The following is a 21936-nucleotide window of genomic DNA, read 5'->3' as shown; positions in this document are numbered from 1 at the left end:
GAAATAAGGGATAATAATACTTTTCCTCTTGAAATACCGGATGCATTTTTGACTCATCATTTTCCTGCCAGAGATAAGCGGGCAAATAAGACAGTTATTTTGTTAATACTTGATTTGCCAGAATTAATGCTTGATTTCAAAAAATAATGACGGCAAGGAGCATAAGGTAAATTTGGCTAGTCCAAGTCAGTGCCATGCAAAGCATTTCATTTACAAGGGAGTAGAGCAAACTTTAGAAACTCAATTGATAAATAATAAATGTTGCTTTGGTGTTAGTCTTGGCATTTTGTTCTGGTGAAACTGCATGTAGGGCTAGCTAAATATATATTTCCCATAGATTGAATAAATATTTATTGAGTCTCAAGTGTAAGCCCCACACTAGTCTAGGTCCTTGGCAAACGTCAACACACAGAAAAGACAAATGCCCTTGCCCTCCTGAAACTTGCCCTGTAGCATAAATTTATGAATAAGCCTAAACGTAGTTCTTGGCGCTCTCTTGGTACTAAGGTGTCTGGGGTTTGCATCTGCTTCTCTTCAACAGGCAAGGTAGGAGCTGAAACGTATTACTGAATTGGGAAATTGGGAGCAGGCTATTTCCAATCATAATGTACATCTAATTACTATGTGAAGTAGAAGTGGATTTTCGACACTATCGTGTGTGCCCACACACTTTCTGTCAAGGCAGAGAACAGAGCAGCACTCAAGGTCAAGTGATGAAACCTTTGTGGACAAAGGGTTACTGTCATGTATTCAAGTGAGCATAAATAAGGGGGAAATGGACTGTGGAAATAAACTGGACCCCTTTCAGTGGAACATAGTGGCACATGATGAAGTCCAAGCTTTATACAGTAAGCTAATTTTTTAAAGCAACCCTAATTTCCAAACAGATCCAGAGATTGTATTTCAGACTTAGTCTTTGTCCTTATGCACACCCCATCCTCGCCTTTTCAGAGCTGACAGTAATTTTACTAAGAAACATGTACCACTTTCTCCTTTTCTTGGTTAAGAATTTTTTTTCCGGAGTTCCCGTCATGGCTCAGTGGTTAACGAATCCGACTAGGAACCATGAGGTTGTGGGTTTGATCCCTGGCCTCACTCAGTGGGCTAAGGATCTGGCATTGCTATGAGCTGTGGTGTAGGTCACAGACTCAGCTCAGATCTGGCATTGCTATGGCTCTGGGGTAGGCCAATGGCTATAGCTCCAGTGAGACCTCCTAGCCTGGGAACCTCCACATGCCGTGGTGCAGCCCTAGAAAGGACAGAAAAAAAAAAAAAGAGTGTTTCTTCCTCAAGGAGTAGGGTGAGGGGACCTCAAAGTGATTTTATCAGTTTTTCCAAAAAGCTGATGTTTGGGGGTTTTTTTAATAAAAAACATTTGAATCCCCAATTTTTGCTTTTAAAGCTACTTGCCCACACCATATGAGACATGCTCTGAGACTTCAGCTATGGGGCCTGTGTTTAGATTAGAAAAGGAAAGAAAAGGATGCAGGCCTGGAGGTGCCTCCATGCAAGTCAGGTTTGAAAGGTGTGTTCAGTCTGCATGCTTAGCCCTGATTCCAAATTGGAGCCAAAATACCGATGCCGAGTCCCCATGGGTGGTGGGAAGCCATTTTTTTAGTGGGCTGTTTGTTTTATTGTTTATTCTTTAAACAGAATTCCAGTGTTTTCCCCTTCATGAGAATATTCTAATAACTGCTACCCGCAACCGATAATAATAGCCAAGGAATTGGACGATACTGCATCTCAGAGCATCAAAAATCCCATTGCCTGCTTCTCCCATCTCAACCCACCTGGACCTCCTGCTAGTTTCCAAGCTGCTGATGTTTATGGGGCTCTGGGCAGCCCCTGGGCTCTTTAAAATCTGCTGGGTACAATGCAGCCTTCCCCAGTTGAATCATTTCTTGCTCCAGCCCTGCTGATAATGAGAAGTTCAAGACAGGAAATAACCGTGTCAGTATCAGTGGCTTTGCTTATAAAGTCCAAAAGCATCCTCGCCTTTAGACCATTAGCCAAAAACAGAGTGGTAACTGAATTCAGTGCAAACCTACACCTCGTCGGTCTCCTTGAAATGAGATTCTGGCTGAGACACTTGGGATGTTTATCATGTTGCTTTTCTTGACATGCCTAAGGGTTAGGCATTTTGTGTGTGGATAGTCAAAACCGAGGAGGTCCCCGGTCCTCGTTTACTCTTAGAATCCCCAGGGCCCTTTCTCTCTTACTGGGAGTCCCGTGCCCACATCTGGTATCCCTCTCTTGTGTGGCACAGAAATACTGACAGTGCCAGACATCCCCAGATTGCCAGTGAGAAAAATCCAAGAAAAGTGCCATGACGGGCTTCAGGCAACATTCATTTTCATGTTGAATTGTTCAAAAGAATAAGGCAGAACTTTCTACCTAGTGTAAGGAAAAAGTTCGCACGGTGTGCAGTACCCTCAAATGCTGCCTTACTTTGGGGGCTTCATGACTAATCTACTGGCAGACTTTGAGGGCTAAGTAATAGTCCCCGTGGCCAGATTAGCACTTCAGCATGTTTGTGTTGCAGTTGTGAAATATGTGCTGTGTATAACACAACAAATTAGAGTGGCCTGGGCGCTGTGGACCTAGAAAGATGTGACGGCTGTGTGTATGGCAAATTACAGTACAGTCTGCCTATTTTTCCACTCCTGGTTTCTAGGGTGAGCCCATGTTGCCGAGGGGTGAGTTTTGTCATGTGTGGCTTTTCTTTGTTCCTCGTCAGACCCCTGGCTTATAAATGTGTGCTTGAAAATTAACTCAGGGAGGAGGAGGAGAAGCAAAGTAACGGGCGGGGGTTGGGAATTGGTTTAGGGCACAGTTTTCTTGGATTTAAAAATGTATGTGAGGATGCAGTGGTACACACATTCGAACTGGAAAAATGACAACTGCAGGGCATTTGAATCCTCTGTTTGGACTCTGAGGGCAGAGCTTGCTCTCACTTAGATCAGAGCTTTTAAGTATGGCCTCGGCCACGTGATGCTGCACCAGGAGGGGTTTTCTCGCTTTGGACTTTAGCCTATAGATTTATGCAGTGGAAGAGGCTGCAGGACCCTTCTGGCCAGTCTCGAGGGTAAACGAGAGAAGGAGTTCTACTTATAAACCGTTACAAATTGGTCCTCAGTAATGGCTGCAGTGTTGATCAGATGATATGAGGTGCCCCCAGTGATTGCCTGACTAACAGCTGCATGTAAGTCAACCACCAAACATTTGCTGGTAGCTGCTCTAGATTTTTGTTTTATTGAAGGAAAAGGAACATAAACATGGGACACAGTCTGGAGGCTGCTTCAAGGGTTTCTCTTGTTTAAGGCTTATATTGAAATGTCAGTGTCTTGTGCTCAGCTAACAATTGCCATGTTGGATCTTATAACTTGGGTTGTGCTTGAGCACCCGAATGGTAACTGTTACTTTTCCTGTTACAAAACTGGCTGATTAAGAGTTGTGGTTCATCCAGGTTTTTATCAATTGGAGAGATGGAAATTGCCATTCCCCTTTAAACTGGTCTCAGACAAACAGAGCAGGTGATTACAGTAAATAATTCTCTCCTTCCTCACTAAGGCAAAGAGATTGTGTTGCAATTATGCATTCCGATGCTTTCCTTTGAAACATTTAATATTGGAGTAAATATTTACGTTAGCATCAGGCTCTTCTATGTAGACTTGATTCCTGTTTACATTTGTGTTCACACTTAATGCAACGATTAACACATGAAAATAATTATTTTAGCTGCAATGTATAGACCTGTGAAATTCTCTCTCAACTATACCCAAACCATCTTTGGTCCTGCTTTAAAGTGGTTGACCAGGACAGGAGTTTGCTTGCTGCCCACAAACTCTGTTCACAGTGCTAAGAGTTTCACTCCTGCCTTTCTTAACATCAGACCCACACCACTGGCCACGGCCCTGCTCCTCTGCCCCAGTATTCAAGAGAGAAAGAGGTTTTCTGTTTGTTCTGGAAAGATATGAGTTTATATTGAAAGCTCCATACTCTTCTCATTTCAGTTGATTAAAATGCACTGTGATTTAGCTCTCTCCCTTTCCGTGTGCTAACTTCTGCTTTCACATGTATTTGGCTAGAATACTTTTCAGTCTGATGTTCAGAATGGGCGTTTTTTTCTGTCCTTCATAATATTGCTCATTTTCTAACTTTTTGGCTATCAAAATGTCAGTGTTGGGAGTCCATCTTTATTAGTAGAATATAGACAGGGTGGGGGTTTTGTCTTCTTTTATTTACAAAGGAAGGCAAATCCTGTGTACTGTGGAAAATCTGGAGCACATAGATAAGCAAAAATGAGGATGAAAAATCTGGAAGTTTTTCTTCCATAGATCCCATCTATAACTTAATAAAAAGCAATAGGGCTGCACTAGCCTATTATATTCTTAATAGAATATTGTAATGGTTATTAAATCAATTGACTCAGAATCTCTTTTTAATAAATGAGTCAGACTGTATTATCCAATTACTGTCAGCTGCTACCTTTCTGGAGAGCAGAAATGGTTCTTCTGATTGAATTTTTTAAACTTTTGGCACCTTTGGGAAACAAGGTGAGAATTGTGGCTTTGTGGGCAAAGTCCTTGAGTCTAAGGCTTAAACTGCCCCTAAGCTGGAGGTGTTGAGAGCACCACCTCTTGAACATGGACTGTAAATGGAAACTGGGTTACGCTGTTCTTGGGGACCTTATGTCAAGACAAGAAGAAGGAAGGAAGGGAACTCAGTTTGCAAAGGAAACAGGGCTTAACTAGATTCCTGGGGACGAAGGGTGTTTTCAAAATTCTTTGAAAATTGTAGTGCAAATATAGAATAAATGATAGCTGAGTGAAACAGAGACTAAGGATAAACTTTTGAAATTCTTACTGTAAATAAGTTTTATTAGTTGTCATTACTCTCCAGCCCTCCTACTTCAATTTATAAAAGTACAAAATGAATTCTATTCACCAGTTGTAACCATGTTTTGGGTTCCCTGTCCCTCTCATTCATCATCATTTGACCCTCTGGTGACAAGCGTGAACACGGGGAAATGAGCCAGGAAGGTAACAATGGCAGGAGAGATGGGTGGGGATGTCCATTCTCTAGGTTGGAGCATCCTGGCCTTTGTTTATATATCATCTGTAGTGTAATAATTCAGATATATTTTCCATCCTACTCAAGTCACCAGGGCAAATTATTGATTGGTCAAGACCTCTCTGGAACTTAGGAATAAAGGGCAGATAGAATTTCCAACATTTTTTTTTTCTTCAGTATTCCAATGTGCTTTCAAACCATGAAGAGTTCTGAAAATGCTGGATGATTTGTTATTGTCATTGCTGTCAGTGCCCTCACAAAGTGTGGAATTCATGAAGAATAAGTCTGCACTAACAAGGCATAAATATTTGATGCGTGTGTGTGTCACCTTTTGTGAATTCACTGGACTAAATTTGGATTATTTAACTTTTTATGATGGAACCTCTCTGTTCTTTGAATAGGAATTAAAGAAAAATCAATGAGGACATCTTCCTTGTACTCATATACATATATCTTATTTATTTTCCCTTCTATTACTTTCCAGGCAAAATACTCATAGTCAAGAGAGGGAACATCACTTTAAAGTCCATCCTAACTTGCATGATTTATAGTATGTTCATATAACAGTCAATCACTATCCTCAAGAAAACCCTCTTCACAAATACTCCAAGTTTAAGAGCTCTGGAACAAATGTGTATACCTTCTCACACCCCTACACCACATCTTGGTTCTTCTGCATAACATCTTAATTTAAAGATGAAATGAGAACTCTCAGTTACTTCCTTGCTATCACAATAAATGTTCACAGCATTGAGGAAATAGAAAACATTTAAATTTGGCAAGTATTTCTGATGATTAACTTACTGACCCCATTCCCTACAATAAATTGTGTTTCTTATTTTACTTAGTATCCAAATTTTTGGTGCCTTTAGAATTAAAAAAAGAGAGAGAAAGAAAGGAAGAGATGAAAAACCCTTGATCTTATATAATCCCTAAAGCTTTTTGCATAACCCCTTGTCATGTCAGTATGCACAATTAAACTCCCTCTTACATAATTATAATCAAGGAATTTACTGTGCCACCCAAATACAGAGTAGGTTTTTATCTCCTGTGAAATGTAGACAGTACTGGGTGGCTTAATTAGTGCTTTGCTTCTCTTTTTACAAATTCCAATCCTCTGCTTCTAAAGACTCATACTTGTGTGAGAAGAAAGATTAGGAATACAAATAGCGTGATTTTGCTCCTAGTTAGTTAATAATAATTCACTTTGTAATTGGGCCTTTGTGGTGCCAGTGATAGCAACTGGTGAAGGACTTGTGCATGCATGTTGTGTTGAGTAAAAGGAAGTAACTTTGGAGTATAGACGTGTCACCTCCAAGATGTAAATATGTCTTTCATCCCCAAACCTGGAATGTCTGACACAGGTGTTCCTCAGCAGCATTCTTAATCACTGCACATAAGAGAAGATAAACATGTAACTTGATAACATTTCAGATTAAATTGTGGCTTCTCAGCCCTTACTTTTCTAGCAAGAGTGTTGGGACTAGCTGGTGCGTGCCATAGTGTACCTGCTAAGATCCTGGACCCTGGGGCCAGATTGCCCACATTTAAGTTCTGGTTCCACCAAGTGTTGCTCCGGTGACTCTGAGAAAAGTCACTTCAAATCTCTGGGCCTAGTTTTTCTCATCTGTAAAAGGGAATAATAGTACTTGCTATGAAGTGAACTCATATTTGTAAGCGCTTAGAGCATCCTTGTCTGAAACACAGTAAGCACCAAAGAAGTGTTAGGTTGTTCGTTCCATCAGCCACTGGTTTTCATTTCTTATAATTGCGAATTGAAACAAGTTAGAAGAAGCCTTAAATGTATCATTCCATAGACACTTTAATGAGGAAAACAACATAAAAATGATGTTTTCTGTCTACAACAGAAACTCTTCATTCTACATAGCAGTTGTTACTACTTCAAAATATTTTTCTACCGTCTTGTTCCTGAGATATCAAAGAAAGATCCAGGACTAGTCAAAAGTGAGCCCTGAACTCATGAAAGTGTGCTGGGAGAAAAACAGGTTGAGTCTAGACCTGGGGGTAAAATTGAAACCGTCTTTACAGAATAAAGTGAGCAGTGAACTGAGAAGATATGAGGGGTTGGGGGTGCCTAGCAGGAAAAAAAGAGCATTTATATGATACTGTAAGCATTAGTAGTATTTCCAAATTACCAGAAAATCTTGGAATTAGGGGGGAAAAAGTGTATATCAATGGGAAAACCACAAAAAACCTTGTGGCTAGTAATAGAAACTCTGGAACATTCTAGATAAACCAGAGAAGCAGTCTGGGGAAGAAGCTACTCATTTTTATACGAATCCTTTATTTTTTTTTTTCCGGACTTCAGAAATACATAGCCCATAAAATCTTGCTAGTTAGAGAAAAGGAAATGCCTCATTGCTGGTATGCCAATTATACTTGAAAAGCTTAATAAAATGCATTACCCCAAGATAAAACCTGCCTTGCGATTATCGTTGGATTTTAAATTCCAGAAATGTTTTCAACTGATATAAATTCATAAATAATATGAAATAACCAGGAGCCATTTATACTACCGCACATATTTACATTTGGGACTGGGAAGTGTTTAATGTATCACAACTGTAGTTAACTCACTCGGTCTGTCAAAGGCGTGATGGGTGTCAACTTTTCTGCTCACGTACTTTCCTTAACAGATGAAGGACTGAACCATGAATGCAAACTCTGCAGCCAGACCTTCGACTCCCCTGCCAAACTCCAGTGCCACCTGATCGAGCACAGCTTCGAAGGAATGGGTGGCACTTTCAAGTGTCCCGTTTGCTTTACAGGTAGGAAGATTATTTCGGGAAAACTCTGGAGAGCTGCTTGGCTACATCATGTCTTTCCTACCAAGACATACTTCCCACCGCTATGGCCTTTTTAAAGATCTGACTTCCGTTCAATTTGGGGAGAAGATGTTTGATTCCTGCTGATTAGCATTATTGATTGCAGCTCACTTTAAAGGCTCAAACGATCAGGAAGGTTAACTGTCAGGATGAACGAATGGCATTTCAGGTTCTCTCAGAAGTCTGCACTTTTCCATTTGTAAAATGACATCCATGTTTCGTTCACTTTTCTCCTCTTGGTGTTAAAAGGTTACCAAGGCAAAGACTGCCTTTTACATCATAAGACATTGGACTAAAGGTACAGCCGTGTTGTCAACACATGTCTGTTATTTAAACTTTTATAATGTTCCCTATGTGAAATAAAAAGACAATATTAACCCCCCCCCCCGAAATTCTTTGAACTAGAAAACAGATTAGAGGAACAGATTAGATGGGGTCTTTATTTCCTAGGACACTGGATTTTTAAGGTAGAAGTTGATAGACATTTACACTTTGAAGAAGAAACATTGATTGGGTGTTAGAGCATTATAGTTTTCAGCAGCAAAAAAAAAAAAAAAAAAAAAAAAGCAAATCAGGAACTATAATGTAAAGCCCATAGGGGTTGAAATATGATCACACAAGTGTTTGGTCCCCGCATGACAATGACAAAGTTTTTTTGGAAAATCCTCTGTGATCATCTTGCCTTGCCTTCAATTTCGTTGGCCAAACCCCTCAAGGCTAGATTTCCTTCTTACTTGTCAGAAAAAGCCCAACGAAACAAAAATATATTCTCCCCTCAAAACCGACTTCTTGGTTTGTGGAGCAAAATTCCAAAGCACTGAGTGTTAACCCTCACTGCATTCCGCCTGTAGATTTCTGTCCTGTGATAAAATACAAAGAGCAGGCTATGCTTGTGGCACCGTGAGCATAAGCATACCCCAAGTATGTTGATGGCTCTGCCTTTACCACTTGCCTGTGGGGCTCCTTCATTCAGTAACTCCATCAGCCACTCCTTCTTTGGGGACTATTTTTTGATTTGTATTTAAAAGATATATATGGTTAGGGTTTTTGTTTTTTGTGTTTTTTTTTACTACAAATTAGCATTTGTCTTAAGATACAATGAGTCAGGAGTCTGGGTTCTTTGTGAAAGCTCATAATAAGTCTTCATAAGGAGGCCTGGGTCATAGATCTCCTCATGATTAAGACCCCTAATAAAACAGTCCTTTCATGTTGTGGCCAGGAGCCTCGTAAAATGTGTTAAGTTCAATGGAGATTCGTTGCAGATCGGTATTAAAAACTCCATTTCTCTTGGCTAGTGTAGGTAAGAGACAAAAATGCATTAATCATGAACCATCTGCATTTCCTATGCTCACAGACCTGAATTGTTTTAGTGTATCTTGAAGTAATTTTAGAAAAAAAAAAAATTAAAAACCTTTCCAATATAAAGCATGTTAGGTAGAAGAAGAAATCTGAGCAGTTTTTTAAGGTAATGAGAAATATGATTAAAATGTATGACTCACAAGAACAATATTTTAATACTTTAGGTTGGCTGGCAATTAGAATAATTTTCATGATTAGAGTCAAAGTCAAATGCCAACATCTTTAATAAATCCTTTCCCTGCCTATACAGATTAATATTGTAGATGCAAACTTTTTTAGGTCACAGTGCACCAGGCATCCATCAGAAGTCGGTTCTGCCAACCCAAACACTGCCTCTGGCATATACAATTTAATTATTAATAGTATGTCTCCCAGGTAAACTGTTACACAGTCTTAGGGCCTTGTTTTGTAGTCATTAAAATTGAACATGTTTATATTATTGAAACCCTTGCATTCAGTGTGTAGGCTGAGTTGATCTTAAAGTATCCAAAGAGAATTTACCTGCCGTTCTGTTTCACATTTATAGACAGTGCCCCAGAGTAGCTGTGGGATATAATTTTTAGCATTAACACATTTAAATAGAGAACTGTTTGCCAGCTATAACTTTAGGCAAATACAATAAACAGGGTTTTGGCATCTATGATTTCTTAACCTGTGGGTTGCTGAGAAATAAGAGTCATTTCTGTTCAGATGGTGCTGTGCATTTGACAATTCTCAGCTTTCGTTTTCAAAGATTTATAGAGAGCAGGGCCTCGATAAACCTTTACTTTGGAGCTGTTTGGATTGAATTAGGTGCTCTGCAGAGTGCATCTTAACAAAAGCCAGAGACCCAACCATGAGCACAGGTGATTCAATTTCCCCACCCCTACCCCCAGGTCCCTGGCAGGGGTCACACCCAGGAGGTGTGCCATTTGTTCTGTTCTGTTTGTAACTGCTCATGTAGAGTCATTGACAGAGGGCATTTTGGGAAAAAAATAATAATAACCCCAAGTTCACTCTTCCTTTTTTTTTTTTTAATCATTTCAGTATTTGTTCAAGCAAACAAGTTGCAGCAGCATATTTTCTCTGCTCATGGACAAGAAGACAAGATCTATGACTGCACGCAATGTCCACAGAAGTTTTTCTTCCAAACAGAGCTGCAGGTAATGTCCCCATGAGGGGGACTGGAATTGAACTCAGTTGCTCTTCTTATAGGGAACAAGGGCATTTTAAATCTGGACTCCCAGTATCACTCACCCTGGGCCACCATGATGCTTTTTGTGTATTGGGGCAAAGGGAAAATTAGAGGCTGGATTAACAGACACCAAAGTAATTTTGCCTCTGGCTGCTGTCAATCATAAAAAGAACTAGAACAGACCTATAATTGGACCTTCTGACCTAGTGTGATAGACTCCGGGGTCAGGCTTATTGGACTGTGGGATCACGTACCTCGCTTGTCATGGCCCGTTCTCCCAAATCCTGTTTTATTCATGTTCTGTTCCCACTGGGCTCTAGGCTGGATGGATGTCCAGGTTATTGTTGTCCTGAGGGGCTTAAAATTGGAAGGGTGAAGGGAAGAGAAGACAGAAGCTATACTCTTGTCCAGTGTCTTTCTTCTACTTAATGGAATAGAATAATTACCACTTAGTGACTGCCTTAGAGTTGTGAGTCTTGGCACCCAAAGACATTGGCTTTAGCCTTGAGTGTCCCACTTACTAAATGTCTGACCTTGCGCTGGTCCATAATGTTTCTGAACTTCAGATGTGAAAAAATGACAGGGATATGTAATGCTGACAGGGTTGATGTTAGGTAAAAGTGAAATAGAAGGTTTGGATATAAAGTGAAATCTAAAATATAAATGTTTGGTTGCTTTGATTAGTCTTAGCAATAGGCTGGTATCTGTCAGAGACTGGATCCTAACCCAGAAATGTCACTTATTATAAAAGGAAAATAATTATTTTTTTCCTGTTAACTTCATCTGAAAAAGGAATCTAATTTGTATCCCCTTTTTCTGATGGAATGATATTTTTTGTTAAATCTTGTTGGTGCCCTGGAGGAGAATGGATTAGAATTCAAAATGATTTCATTATTGTGAGCATTATTAGTAACTTATGTAGATTAAAATGGGGTGGGGGTAATTTTTTTTCCCTTTGGCATTGAATCCCTTAAACAACCAGAAGACGATCTGATGACACTGATCAAACTGATGCAGGACCAAAGGACCAGAAGCCCCACCCACTCCTTTATCTCCCAGCCCACACTGTGGACCCTAGGGCAGCTTTGGACCTCCTGGGCTCTGGGGAAGCCATATTTATATGAATTATGTATCAAAATAAGGAATTTATAGCTTATCATTTCAGTTATCCTATCAGTGAGTGAACAAATAGCAGATTAAGAAGGTAAATTTAAAAATATATGAAAGAATGGGTGATGCCATTTAATTGTTATAATGTGTCAGTGCACCAAAGCTAACAGTTGCTTTATTACTTTTTATCATTTCAAAAAGAATTCTACTCTGTCACATCTGTTTGCAAATTGAATATAGAAGATACACTGAGTTAGACTATTATTTGAAAGCATGTTTTATTAAAACAACCTAAATTTCTACTGGAAAGTATAGTTTTCTTATTGCACAAACTATAGCAGGTTAAGTCATTTGGGGTTTTTTAGGTTTTAAAGGATACGGCCACTACACCTAAATGATGCCATTAATTAGTATGCAAACTGTGAAAGAGAATTCATATTAGCTTAAAATCAAAGTTGGGAAGATTCTGTAAAGACTGACTTCTACCTACCGTTCTTGGAAAAAAGTTTGTAGCAAATCCACCTTCGTGATGTATTAGTAGATTCTAACAATACTGACCTGGTGGTAACTTCAGTGTCTTTCATTAAGAGAACCCCACACTCCGGCAGTGGTGGCCTGTGGCCCATTATAGAGTAGGCAAAACTAAGCAATTAAACACATCCTTCAGGATTCCAAGTTTCTTTTACAGCATGTTTTAGGTTTTCATGGATCAGATAGTATTCACTCTTTCCTACCGTTAATATAAACCAGAGGTTCTCCATCTCTTTGATCTCAGGACACATTCACATTTAAAAATTATTGGAGACGGGAGTTCCTGTTGTGGCGCAGCAGAAACAAATCCAACTAGGAACCATGAGGTTGCAGGTTCAATCCCTGGCCTTTCTCAGTGGGTTAGGGATCCGGCGTTGCCACGAGCTGTGGTGTAGGTCGCAGACACTGCTCAGATCTGGCATGGCTGTGGCTGTGGTATAGGCCGGCTGCTGTAGCTCCGATTGGACCCCTAGCCGGGAACCTCCATATGCTGCAGGTGCGGCCCTAAAAAGACAAAAGACAAACAAAAATTATTGAAGACCACAAAGGGCTTTAATTTATGTGGATTATTATCTGTTGATATTTTCCACATGAAAATCAACATGGAGAAATGCTTTAAACACAAGAGAACACAAGTGTGTAATTCTACGAGCTGTCAGAGAAATTGCATCTTCACATGTCAAGTAGCCGCTAGAAAATGCCACTGTACACTCATGAGATAATGAGAGTGTAAAGGGCAAATAGTATCATAATGTTATTACAAAAATAGTCTTGACCTAACAGACTCCCCTGAAAGGATCCAGGTGCCCCTCAGGGGTCCCCAAGCCACACTGTAAGAACCGCTGGAATAGCAGAGATAGTACAGGATTTGTAACTCTTTCTGAGTCTTTAAGACCTTACCAGGTCCGACATCTCTCAAAACATTTCTGACTCATTCATTCAGATTGTGATCCAGGACAAAATAAGACTTGTTTCATAATTTGAACCCGTGAGCCTTCTTTTTGCAATCCCACAACTCAGAACCATACATATTTGGCCTTGATGCAATACTCAGGCCCAATATGTATACCATTCTTTTGATAAGAGCAGTATTTACAGTGAATATGTGATAATTATTTCAAACTAATATCCACAGTCATTGAAATGTCTACGTATCTATTTTCTAAAATCCCCAGGAATAGTGGCTTTTAATTCTAATACATTAATAAAAATGTAAAAAGGAAACTCTACTTTTTCTAGTTTTGAGAGTATTTTGATTTTTATGACTTAAACTTAGAGGTAGGTTCACAGATTTCTGTGCCCTTGTTTTCATTACCCAAATTATCTGTACCAATGTGCTTAGAGGATGGAATTAATATATTTTTAAATACTGATTTCTTTTATTTCCTGACATTAGAGAGTGGACATTAAAAAAAAAAAAAACCTGTAATACAGTTTTGTTAATTTCTACAAGGAAGGAGAGAATAAGCTGAAATTAAGGTGACAGTAGGAAATGATATCCATAAGCAAAATAATACCAGAGTAGACAGATGAAGCCCCTTTCCCAGCCCACTTTACAAGTTCATGCCCTGTTATGTAAAATAAATGCAAATTTAAAAATCAACCCAAGTCTTACCACTGGAACTCATCTATCTGTCTATGTCGGTAAAGAAGGACTCTTCACAAGAGGTGTAGTATTCTTACTGCAAGAACTGTAGAAGGTTAAGTCATTTGGGGTTTTTTAAGTTTTAAAGGATATGGCCACTACACCTAAATGATGCTGTTAAGTAGTATGCAAACGGTGAAAGAATTGATATTAGCTTAAAATCAAAGCTTATAAACCAAATGCCCAAGAACTGGAGATTGGAGATTTGAAAGCATATAGTTTCTTTGGCTCTTAAATCAGAGTGAAAATAGTAGGCTAAGCAGGACGAGCATTCAGAATTGCCTAGGAACATCACCGTGGTGTATCTTGTAATGATGCGCAGGTGATTTCATGACCATGGGGAGTAATTTACATCCCTTTCACTGTTTATACTCAGTTAAAAACACCAGAGCATCTTTTTGAAGATAGAAGTGCTTTGTTGGGGATGAAATTACATACACCCACACATGCGCACACTGACAAAGAGGTGCGCTATTTTCATCATCATTACCTATAATACCAGGCAGAATTCAGATAATTCCTTGCAATATGCTGGCTATCTTCAGGAATTCCAGGACTCTTTGGGTGCCATCCTTTGACATCACAGACCACAGTTCCTTTCATTGATTGATTGATTGATTGATTTTATTTTAAAAAATTTTTCGGCCACACCTCAGCACCCACACCATGAGTTCCTGGGCCAGGGATTGAATGCAAGCCACAGCTGTGAGCTACACCACCACAGCTGCAGCAGTGCCAGCTACTTCAACCCACTGTGCCAGCTGGGGATCCAACCCTTGTCTCCCTAGCATCTTAAGCAGCGGCATTGGGATTCTTACATGGGAAGTCCCACCACAATTCCTTTTAGAATTAAGCAAGATGAAACTTGGTTCTGTGGAACACTCAGTCTAGGACTTAACACTGTGGAAGCTAAGGTTTTCATATGACCCCTAAACCTTTCTGACCAGAAGTGCTCAATGCCAGACCAGCAATGTATAATGTAAAAATCCTGGCAGGGTTCTTGCCAGGAATTCTAATATACGTCACAGGCCACCTAGCATGCTGGTAGGGAAGAGGTGCTTTGGCATAGGAGTGCCTTATTGGAACTAAATGAACATTTTGTTATTTTAAAAGCAAATGAATATGTTGAATGTTTCACATGTTTTCCTAGTAGACCTCAAAACTTTTTTTTTTTCCCCCTGTGGAACTTAAGGAAGCTGCTTTGCAAAAAAAGGATAGTATGGTCCAAGAATAATATCCTACAATGCATATTTGTATCCAAAGTGGTTTATACAGGTGTGAGCGAGTGGCGTAAAAATTCCGTTGAATAGGCCACTTTCTTTCAATACAGTAATTACTGTTTAATTAGTGCCTCTAGAAAAACTACAATTCAATGGCAGTGATCAAATCATCCTCTTCCAATGTGTCCCCAAAGAAAGTTCTCTGAGGCATCGTGTTGTGAATTTAATGGACGTAGAGGGAATTCCAGCGGTGGGAAGGGAGGGAGTTGGCCTAGATGAGAGGGAGGCTTTGAGATTCTGGTATTTCACTTCCTTTTGAGTCAAAGATTATTGTGGTCCTTGCCCTTCCTTTCATTAATTCATGGATGCAGTATTTTCCGCATACAAAACACAGCAGTGATTGGACATTCCGAGGGATACACCACGACTTCGAGATATCATTAAAGTTTAAATACGTAATTGTCTCTACAGCTGTTTGATCTTCTCAAATCACTTTCCCACCAAAGCAACCTGATTCCAACGCCTGTTTTTCACACCACAGCTTAATTGTTGCTCCAGTTTTATGGTCCTATTTCTGAAAGAAAATTGAATTACTGCATATGGGATGGGATGTATAGGGCAATAATACAGCATCGAAATGCAGCTGCTTCGTGGCTGACTGGGTCACTCACTAACTTACGACTGACCTGAACTCGCCTTTTAATCATTGTTCTACAAATCCGTGCCTCAGAGTCTTAAGTAATAAATGATGAGGTGGTTAAGAGTCCTCATTCACAGCCAAAGCACAGATGCCATGCTCTACACTGCTGTCGCCCCTGTGTCATTATTAGGGAAGAAAATATATTTATTCATTGAAAACATTTCTAAAACTATAATTTCATGATTTTAAGTTTACTCCGGTCGCAAACTCTCTAGGATAAAACAAGAAGAGTTAGAAATATATCATATTTACAGTGTACTAGAAAAGATAAGATTTGCATATGATTAACCACCATCAGAGGTAATATGTAATAAATTGTTTTAAGTATTCCAAGAGAAGATGTTTATCCTCCAGCTGGGAGAATCGAGAAAGCCATCAGGTAGAAGGCATTCAAGCTGGTTTTGAAGGATAGATCTGATTGCAGTATCTGTGGATGGGGGAGAGGTTGCCATCCGTAAAAAAAAAAAATCTCAAAGAGCGAATGGGTTTCTAAAAAATCTTTTTTCTGGGTTTTTTTCATGTAGCTTTATTTTGCTTTGATTTCTCCATAGGCAGCTTAGGATGAGGGAAAAGGCATGAGATACAGAGAACAGAAACCAGTGACTTTTGGTCACCGTGCTTAAAAGTGACTGGCTCTGAGCGTCCATGTTATTATCTGTAAAATGGGCTTGCAGGAGACAATAGAGCATTATGCCCAAGTCCTGGGTCCTGATGAGAGTGTGATGGAGTAGCTGATTTTGATCCTTCAGTGAAGAGCGAGGAACAGGAGGCTCTGGATGAACACTGGTGCCTGGACCCTCCCCCTGCTCCCTAATGCTGACCTCAGTAAAGAAAATCAAGATCCATCACTACTTTAGAAAAAAGTCTCTATCCCAGACATGTCAGAAGTTTTCTTAGTTCTCTGTTCTAGTTCACTGGAATAATTTCCCAATTAATCATACCTTGACATAGTTTCCTGTTAATTGGTTTCCAGGTAAAAAAATCTTATTTTAAAACATTCATCTTTTTCAAGGGATTAAAGGATTTTTTTTCTTTTTCACATACAGCTATAAAACTAAGCATTTATATTTTCTTTCAGAAATGTATTTCAGAAAAACCTGACCCTTCTTTCACTCCCTCCCAAATTAAGGACAAGAGGCCAAAACATAAAGTTTTATCTTGTCTCCCGCTCCCTCCCTGTCATAAGACAGGATAGGATCAGGGAGTGGTGTGGGAAAAGTTTTGTTTTAATCTATTTTATTTTCATATTGTTATCTGACTCAGGCTGAAATTCTCTTTAGCAAACAAGAGGGATGGAAAAGTGTGTATTACAACTCAGTGCACATCTATAAGAAGTGCGTATAAAACTGTTTGTGCCTCAAGAGTTCCCTTTGTGGGACAGCATAAATGAATCTGACTAGTATCCATGAGGATGCGGGTTGGATCCCTGACCTCGCTCAGTGGGTCGGGGATCTGGCATTGCTGTGAGCTGTGGTGTAGGTCACAGACTCAGCTCAGATCCCATGTTGCTGCAGCTGTGGTGTAGGCCAGCAACTACAGCTCTGATTCGGCCCCGAGCCTGGGAACTTCCATATGCCACAGGTGCAGCCCTAAATAGCAAACAAACAAACAAACAAACAAAAAAACAAAAACCTATTTGCTCCTCATACTCGTCATCATCTCACAACTTTTCTATATTTTTCAATTGTTTTGTTTTTATTTCTAAAGAGCTTGAATGTCTTTCATTATCCCCACTCCAACTGTAAGGCTCAAAACCCCATCCTGCCTTGCCTCTTTTCCCATGGGCTCCCTGTGGGACCCCATGATTGCAAAGATTCGCCCATCACCCATCACCATGTCTGGGCCTGCCATAGCTGGGTACCATACTGATCATTTGGGAGGACAGTGAGTGTGCAGGGTGGGGGTGGGGTCTCCCTGCCTCTTCCCGGGTGGTCTGTGTCTTATACCTAAACTGTCCATTTCCTGTAGCTCATTGGACCTCTGTGTGTCTCCTGACCGTGGGGTGGAAGTCGCAGTCCCTAAACACATCCTGTAGACTTGGAGGTCTGCAGGAGGATAAACTATGTCAAGTAAACCTGTGGTTCTGGAACTGGTTCCCCCTCTACACCACCTCATTTCTCTGCTTTGTGGGCCTTCAGGGCTTTCGAAGTAAATTGGTGCTACAGCAGCTTCCACTTAATTTGCTCAGTGGTTAAATTGATCTATCTCTTTTATTTGATCGGATCTCTAGGAACCGAATCATTTGCATTGATTTATTGATTGGCACTATGTTTTCACCATTACTTTTGATCACTTTCAGCTGTTAATATTGGATAATTCAATCAGGATTGATTGGCCTTACCATTGAAGGCAGAGAGTTAATCATATAGGACAAAGAAATAGGGCACGGCTAACCTCAGTTTGACTGTTCGTCATGCATTCTTTTCTCCCTTACTCTCCCTTCCTGCAGCCTCTCTTTCTACCATCCAAGCAATAGCACAAAGCCAGGGTTTTTCTTGAGCAAAGAAGGGAGTTTAAAATTGTATAGCATTCGTAGTACCTCTAAAGATGAGGTAGCTTTATTTTTCTTTTTAATGAAACTGCATCTAGAACTGAGCAAGCACACAGAAAGATAGCTAAGCGTGATTGTCACAAGGAGCTCGTTTGGACTACATGAGTAAATGCATTTTCAATTGCCCATTTTGTACCAATAAATGCCTAATCTGTGTGTGCCTGCTTGGAGGCACAACCTGGGCTCACCTTTTTCTAAATTTGGCCCTCACTGCTTCACCATGTGTCCTGCTAGTCAAATTTTCAAGAATCGAGCGGTTAATCGGACTGAAGGAAGGGCAACCGAGGTACTGGCAATAAGCTAAAACCACTTTACTTACCTTTGAGTGGATTCTATGGCACCCCAGCTCAGTTTTTTAAAATTCTCCATCCATTAATTTCTTGATGTTCATATCGATGGCTGGTTTTCGCTATTAAAAGATGGAGCACCACCTCCCCGTTCGAGGACTCATTCCCTCCTACAACAGCCCTGTTGTTAGCGATCTGCCGTTACATTATTTTTTTGTCTGGCCCAGAGTTGACGACAGATGGCCATCTCCAAACTGCCATCAGTGCGACTTTATGGAGCATTCAGCTAGGGTGTACTGAAGAGCACTGTGGCCAGTGCTACAGCCCCCTCCCTCCCCACCCCCTGGAAATGTTCATCACCTCTGCCACATTCTGCTTTGGCTGGGCTTCGCTGGCCCTGCCGTCTTCCGTGTCGCCAAGACAGCCTGCTGCCACAGCACCAGAAGATCAGCCTCCGTTAGGAACGAGAAACTGCAGGCATGACTGTCCTGTAAAGACAGCCCTCCGTCCCAGCACCTTTGTACAGTCAGATCCTTCCGAGAGCACTGGACAGCCACATTTCGAGAACATTCTGCGATCCAAGGAGGCATGTCGAAGTCCCACAGGTGCTCCTATTTTAGACGTTTGCGCCACACGTGGATCCGTTTCCTCGCATTATCCAGCGACACCATGCCTTTGTGTTTGCCAACTCTGATCACTATTGGAAAACACCACTTCCCTATCTAACTGTTGTGACAGAGTTAGAGAGATGGTAATCACGGGCTTCAACAATGAATCCCCTGAAATGAGCAAAGAATGCATTCCAGCATCTTCTGATCCCTCGACGTGGCCATCCTTTGGACGGCCCGCGGGAAATGAGCTGTTGCAGTGCATTTGGAGAAAGATTGATAGGCTGTTCTTGATCGAGTTTGCTAAGGCAAGGCAGCTTCAGAGCCAAGCGTGTATTTTAAGAGGAATTCACATTTGTATCCTTTATTGTTATATTTGCAGTGAACGTACAGCTCGTAACAGGCTCTGCCCTGCAGCTATGAAGGAGTGAGTTCCCCTTACTGGAGAGAGAGCAGTGTTCTGTAAAAGCCTGCAATGTGGCGGGCGAGATGAATAGTGCTTAAAAGCAGCGCTCGCGGTGCTGTCATTTAGAACAGCAACTCCGAGAGGCTTTAAACGGGAGTGAAAGGCAGGGTAAACGAGTCCTTTAAAAGTGGTGAAATTTTAAACTGCCTAAAATAACAAGCCTCCTTCATTGATAACTTCATTGAGTGAATGAGTGAGTGGGTGAACTGACTGGGCAGGAACTGCTTTCCCGTAAAAGGAGGGGATGTTTGCCGAGAGGAGGCTTTTCCCTTGCACCCAGCGTCTGGGAGGCTGGCATCTTTCTTTCCTGGCCTCCTCTTGCTTTGATGAGGCCCCTCAGCTGGCAGAAGAAGACCACCTCCTGCTGGAAACCCGAATTGCCCGTAAAAGGTTTCCTTTTTCACCTTGCCAAAACTTAATTTTATAATTATCCAACTTACACCACCGGGCACATCTGCTAAGTTTGTGTGCCTTCTAGACATATAAAAGGCTACTGTGATACCATTAAATATCAGCAGTGTGCGCTGCTGGGCTTGGAGGTTATAAGGGTGAAAGGTGATTATACAAGAAAATAGAACAGTCTATTTGCCGGGAGCCAGGCACGCAGGCCTCACCCCCATACTCAGTTATAATTCATGACAGTGCTGGTGGGACGCCCCCGTCCCTCTGTGGAGTTAATGCATCTCCACTGAAGCCTGCTGTGAGCACCCTGCCTCCCCGCCCACCATCTGTGCCTTTGCTCACAAGCTCCCTCTCTCTCTCTGTTACTCACTCTTCCTGAGATCTCTTGGTAGTAATGTTGTCTGCCTACTACTGCTTTGTAAAGGTGGCCCTCCAAACCAGACCTGCCATTTCACTAGGGTAGGGGCTGGAAGGAGGCATCGCAGCACTGTGAGATGGCTCGTGCAGGGAGTTCCCGTTGTGGCGAAGTGGAAACAAATCTGACTGGTATCCATGAGGACTCAGGTTCAAGCCCCAGCCCACTCAGGGGGTTAAGGATCCAGCGTTGCCATGGGCTGTGGTGTAGGTCGCAGATGCGGCTCAGATCTGGCATTGCTGTGGCTGTGGCGTTGGCCGGCAGCTGTAGCTCCAATTCAGCCCCTAGCCTGGGAACCTCCCTATGCCGTGGGTGCGGCCCTAAAGAAAAAACAAAAAAAAGTCGTATTCAGAAAATGTGGATTAGAAAGTGCACAAGGAAGCTTCAGCCAGTGGCAGACTCTGGGAGGCGAGGACGCCCTGCCAGTCACCAGTTAGGAAGAGGCGCCCGTGGTCCCAGCATGAGAGGCCAGGAACGCAACCAAGGTGGATGTTACCATTCAGATTAATTCTGTTCTGAACCTGAGTTCAGAATCCAGAGTCCAACCAGAGAAACGTTTGCCCACGCTGTTCGGAGCCGCGGGCCAGCCAGTGGTGGAAGTGCTGACCCCGTCCCCACACACCGGCCTCTCTGTGATAGAATGCCGTCCACACGGAGACCAGAACCCACTGCCTCAGGGTCACCCAGAGCCTCAGCTCAAGATGCTCAAGCCCTTCACAGAACCCTGCCGGGGGCGGCTTGTTCCCACCATGTCCCAGCCCCTCTGGGCCCCCTCCCTCTCCCTCCCCAAACCCCACTCCCCCGCAGGGCTGGGAGCCCCGAGGGAGATGGGGCAGGAGGACAGTGCAGGTTCCACAAAAGATGGCACCGCACCTCTTTGCAAACGGCTTTAATTTGCAGTGTTTCACAATATGTGCTCTTAACATAGCCCATTGTTAGTCTTCCTTTAATAAGATGAATCAGACCCAGGCCTGGAATGCCAGGGTATGAATTTAACAGATGTGATGCCATGGGGGACCTACTGTGTTATCAACTGCAGAAATGGCCTTTTTCTACTTCAGACCCGAGCTTATTCCTAAGAGCCTTCAGAACTTCGCCGGCGAGGTCAGAGGTCACCCATTAAGACAGTAGCACCCACACCGTAACTCAGCCTTGTGTGTAATTGGCTCAGAATCTCTTCCTGACGTCTGGCTGGCCTGCGGCCCGTCGTGTCTCCCTCTCCCTCTGGAAGAAAAGTAGGGCAGGCGTGGCCGCGCTCCTTGTCCAGGTTTGCTTGGGTGAAAGATCACTTTGAGATGACACAGCTGAGTAGTCAGCCTGAAATCCTGGTTGGTATTTTATTAATTTTGCACCAAGATAAATCCTGAAATTCTGACAAACTCCATGACAGGTGAAATTCCTCCTTGCAGAATCTGCTCAGCAAGAGGCTGCTCATTTCGTTCTGTTCCGAGGCAGGCAACAGGAGGGCAGCTTTCTAATCAGCCCTCAAAGGACCCCCAGCCGCCCCAGAGTCTCGGGCTGATTGAATAACTCCTGGGCCTCTTCCCCT

At 41.8% G+C, this 21936-nt stretch overlaps 1 protein-coding gene across 3 annotated transcripts in view; it reads left to right on the top strand.

Annotated features, from left to right (window-relative positions):
- The window catches only part of ZNF521 (zinc finger protein 521), a 287367-nt gene that overhangs the window by 248793 nt on the left and 16638 nt on the right, over positions 1–21936 (top strand). For all 3 annotated transcript variants that reach the window (XM_047793956.1, XM_047793955.1, XM_047793954.1), the window contains 2 exons: positions 7731–7862; positions 10305–10420. In XM_047793956.1, coding sequence (XP_047649912.1) covers positions 7731–7862; positions 10305–10420 — 248 coding nt within the window. The remainder of the gene's footprint in view (positions 1–7730; positions 7863–10304; positions 10421–21936) is intronic.

Source organism: Phacochoerus africanus, chromosome 8 (assembly GCF_016906955.1).
Source record: "Phacochoerus africanus isolate WHEZ1 chromosome 8, ROS_Pafr_v1, whole genome shotgun sequence".
NCBI lineage: Eukaryota > Metazoa > Chordata > Mammalia > Artiodactyla > Suidae > Phacochoerus > Phacochoerus africanus.
The sequence above is the reverse complement of the archived record's forward strand: the minus strand, read 5'-3'. Positions and strand labels throughout refer to the sequence as shown.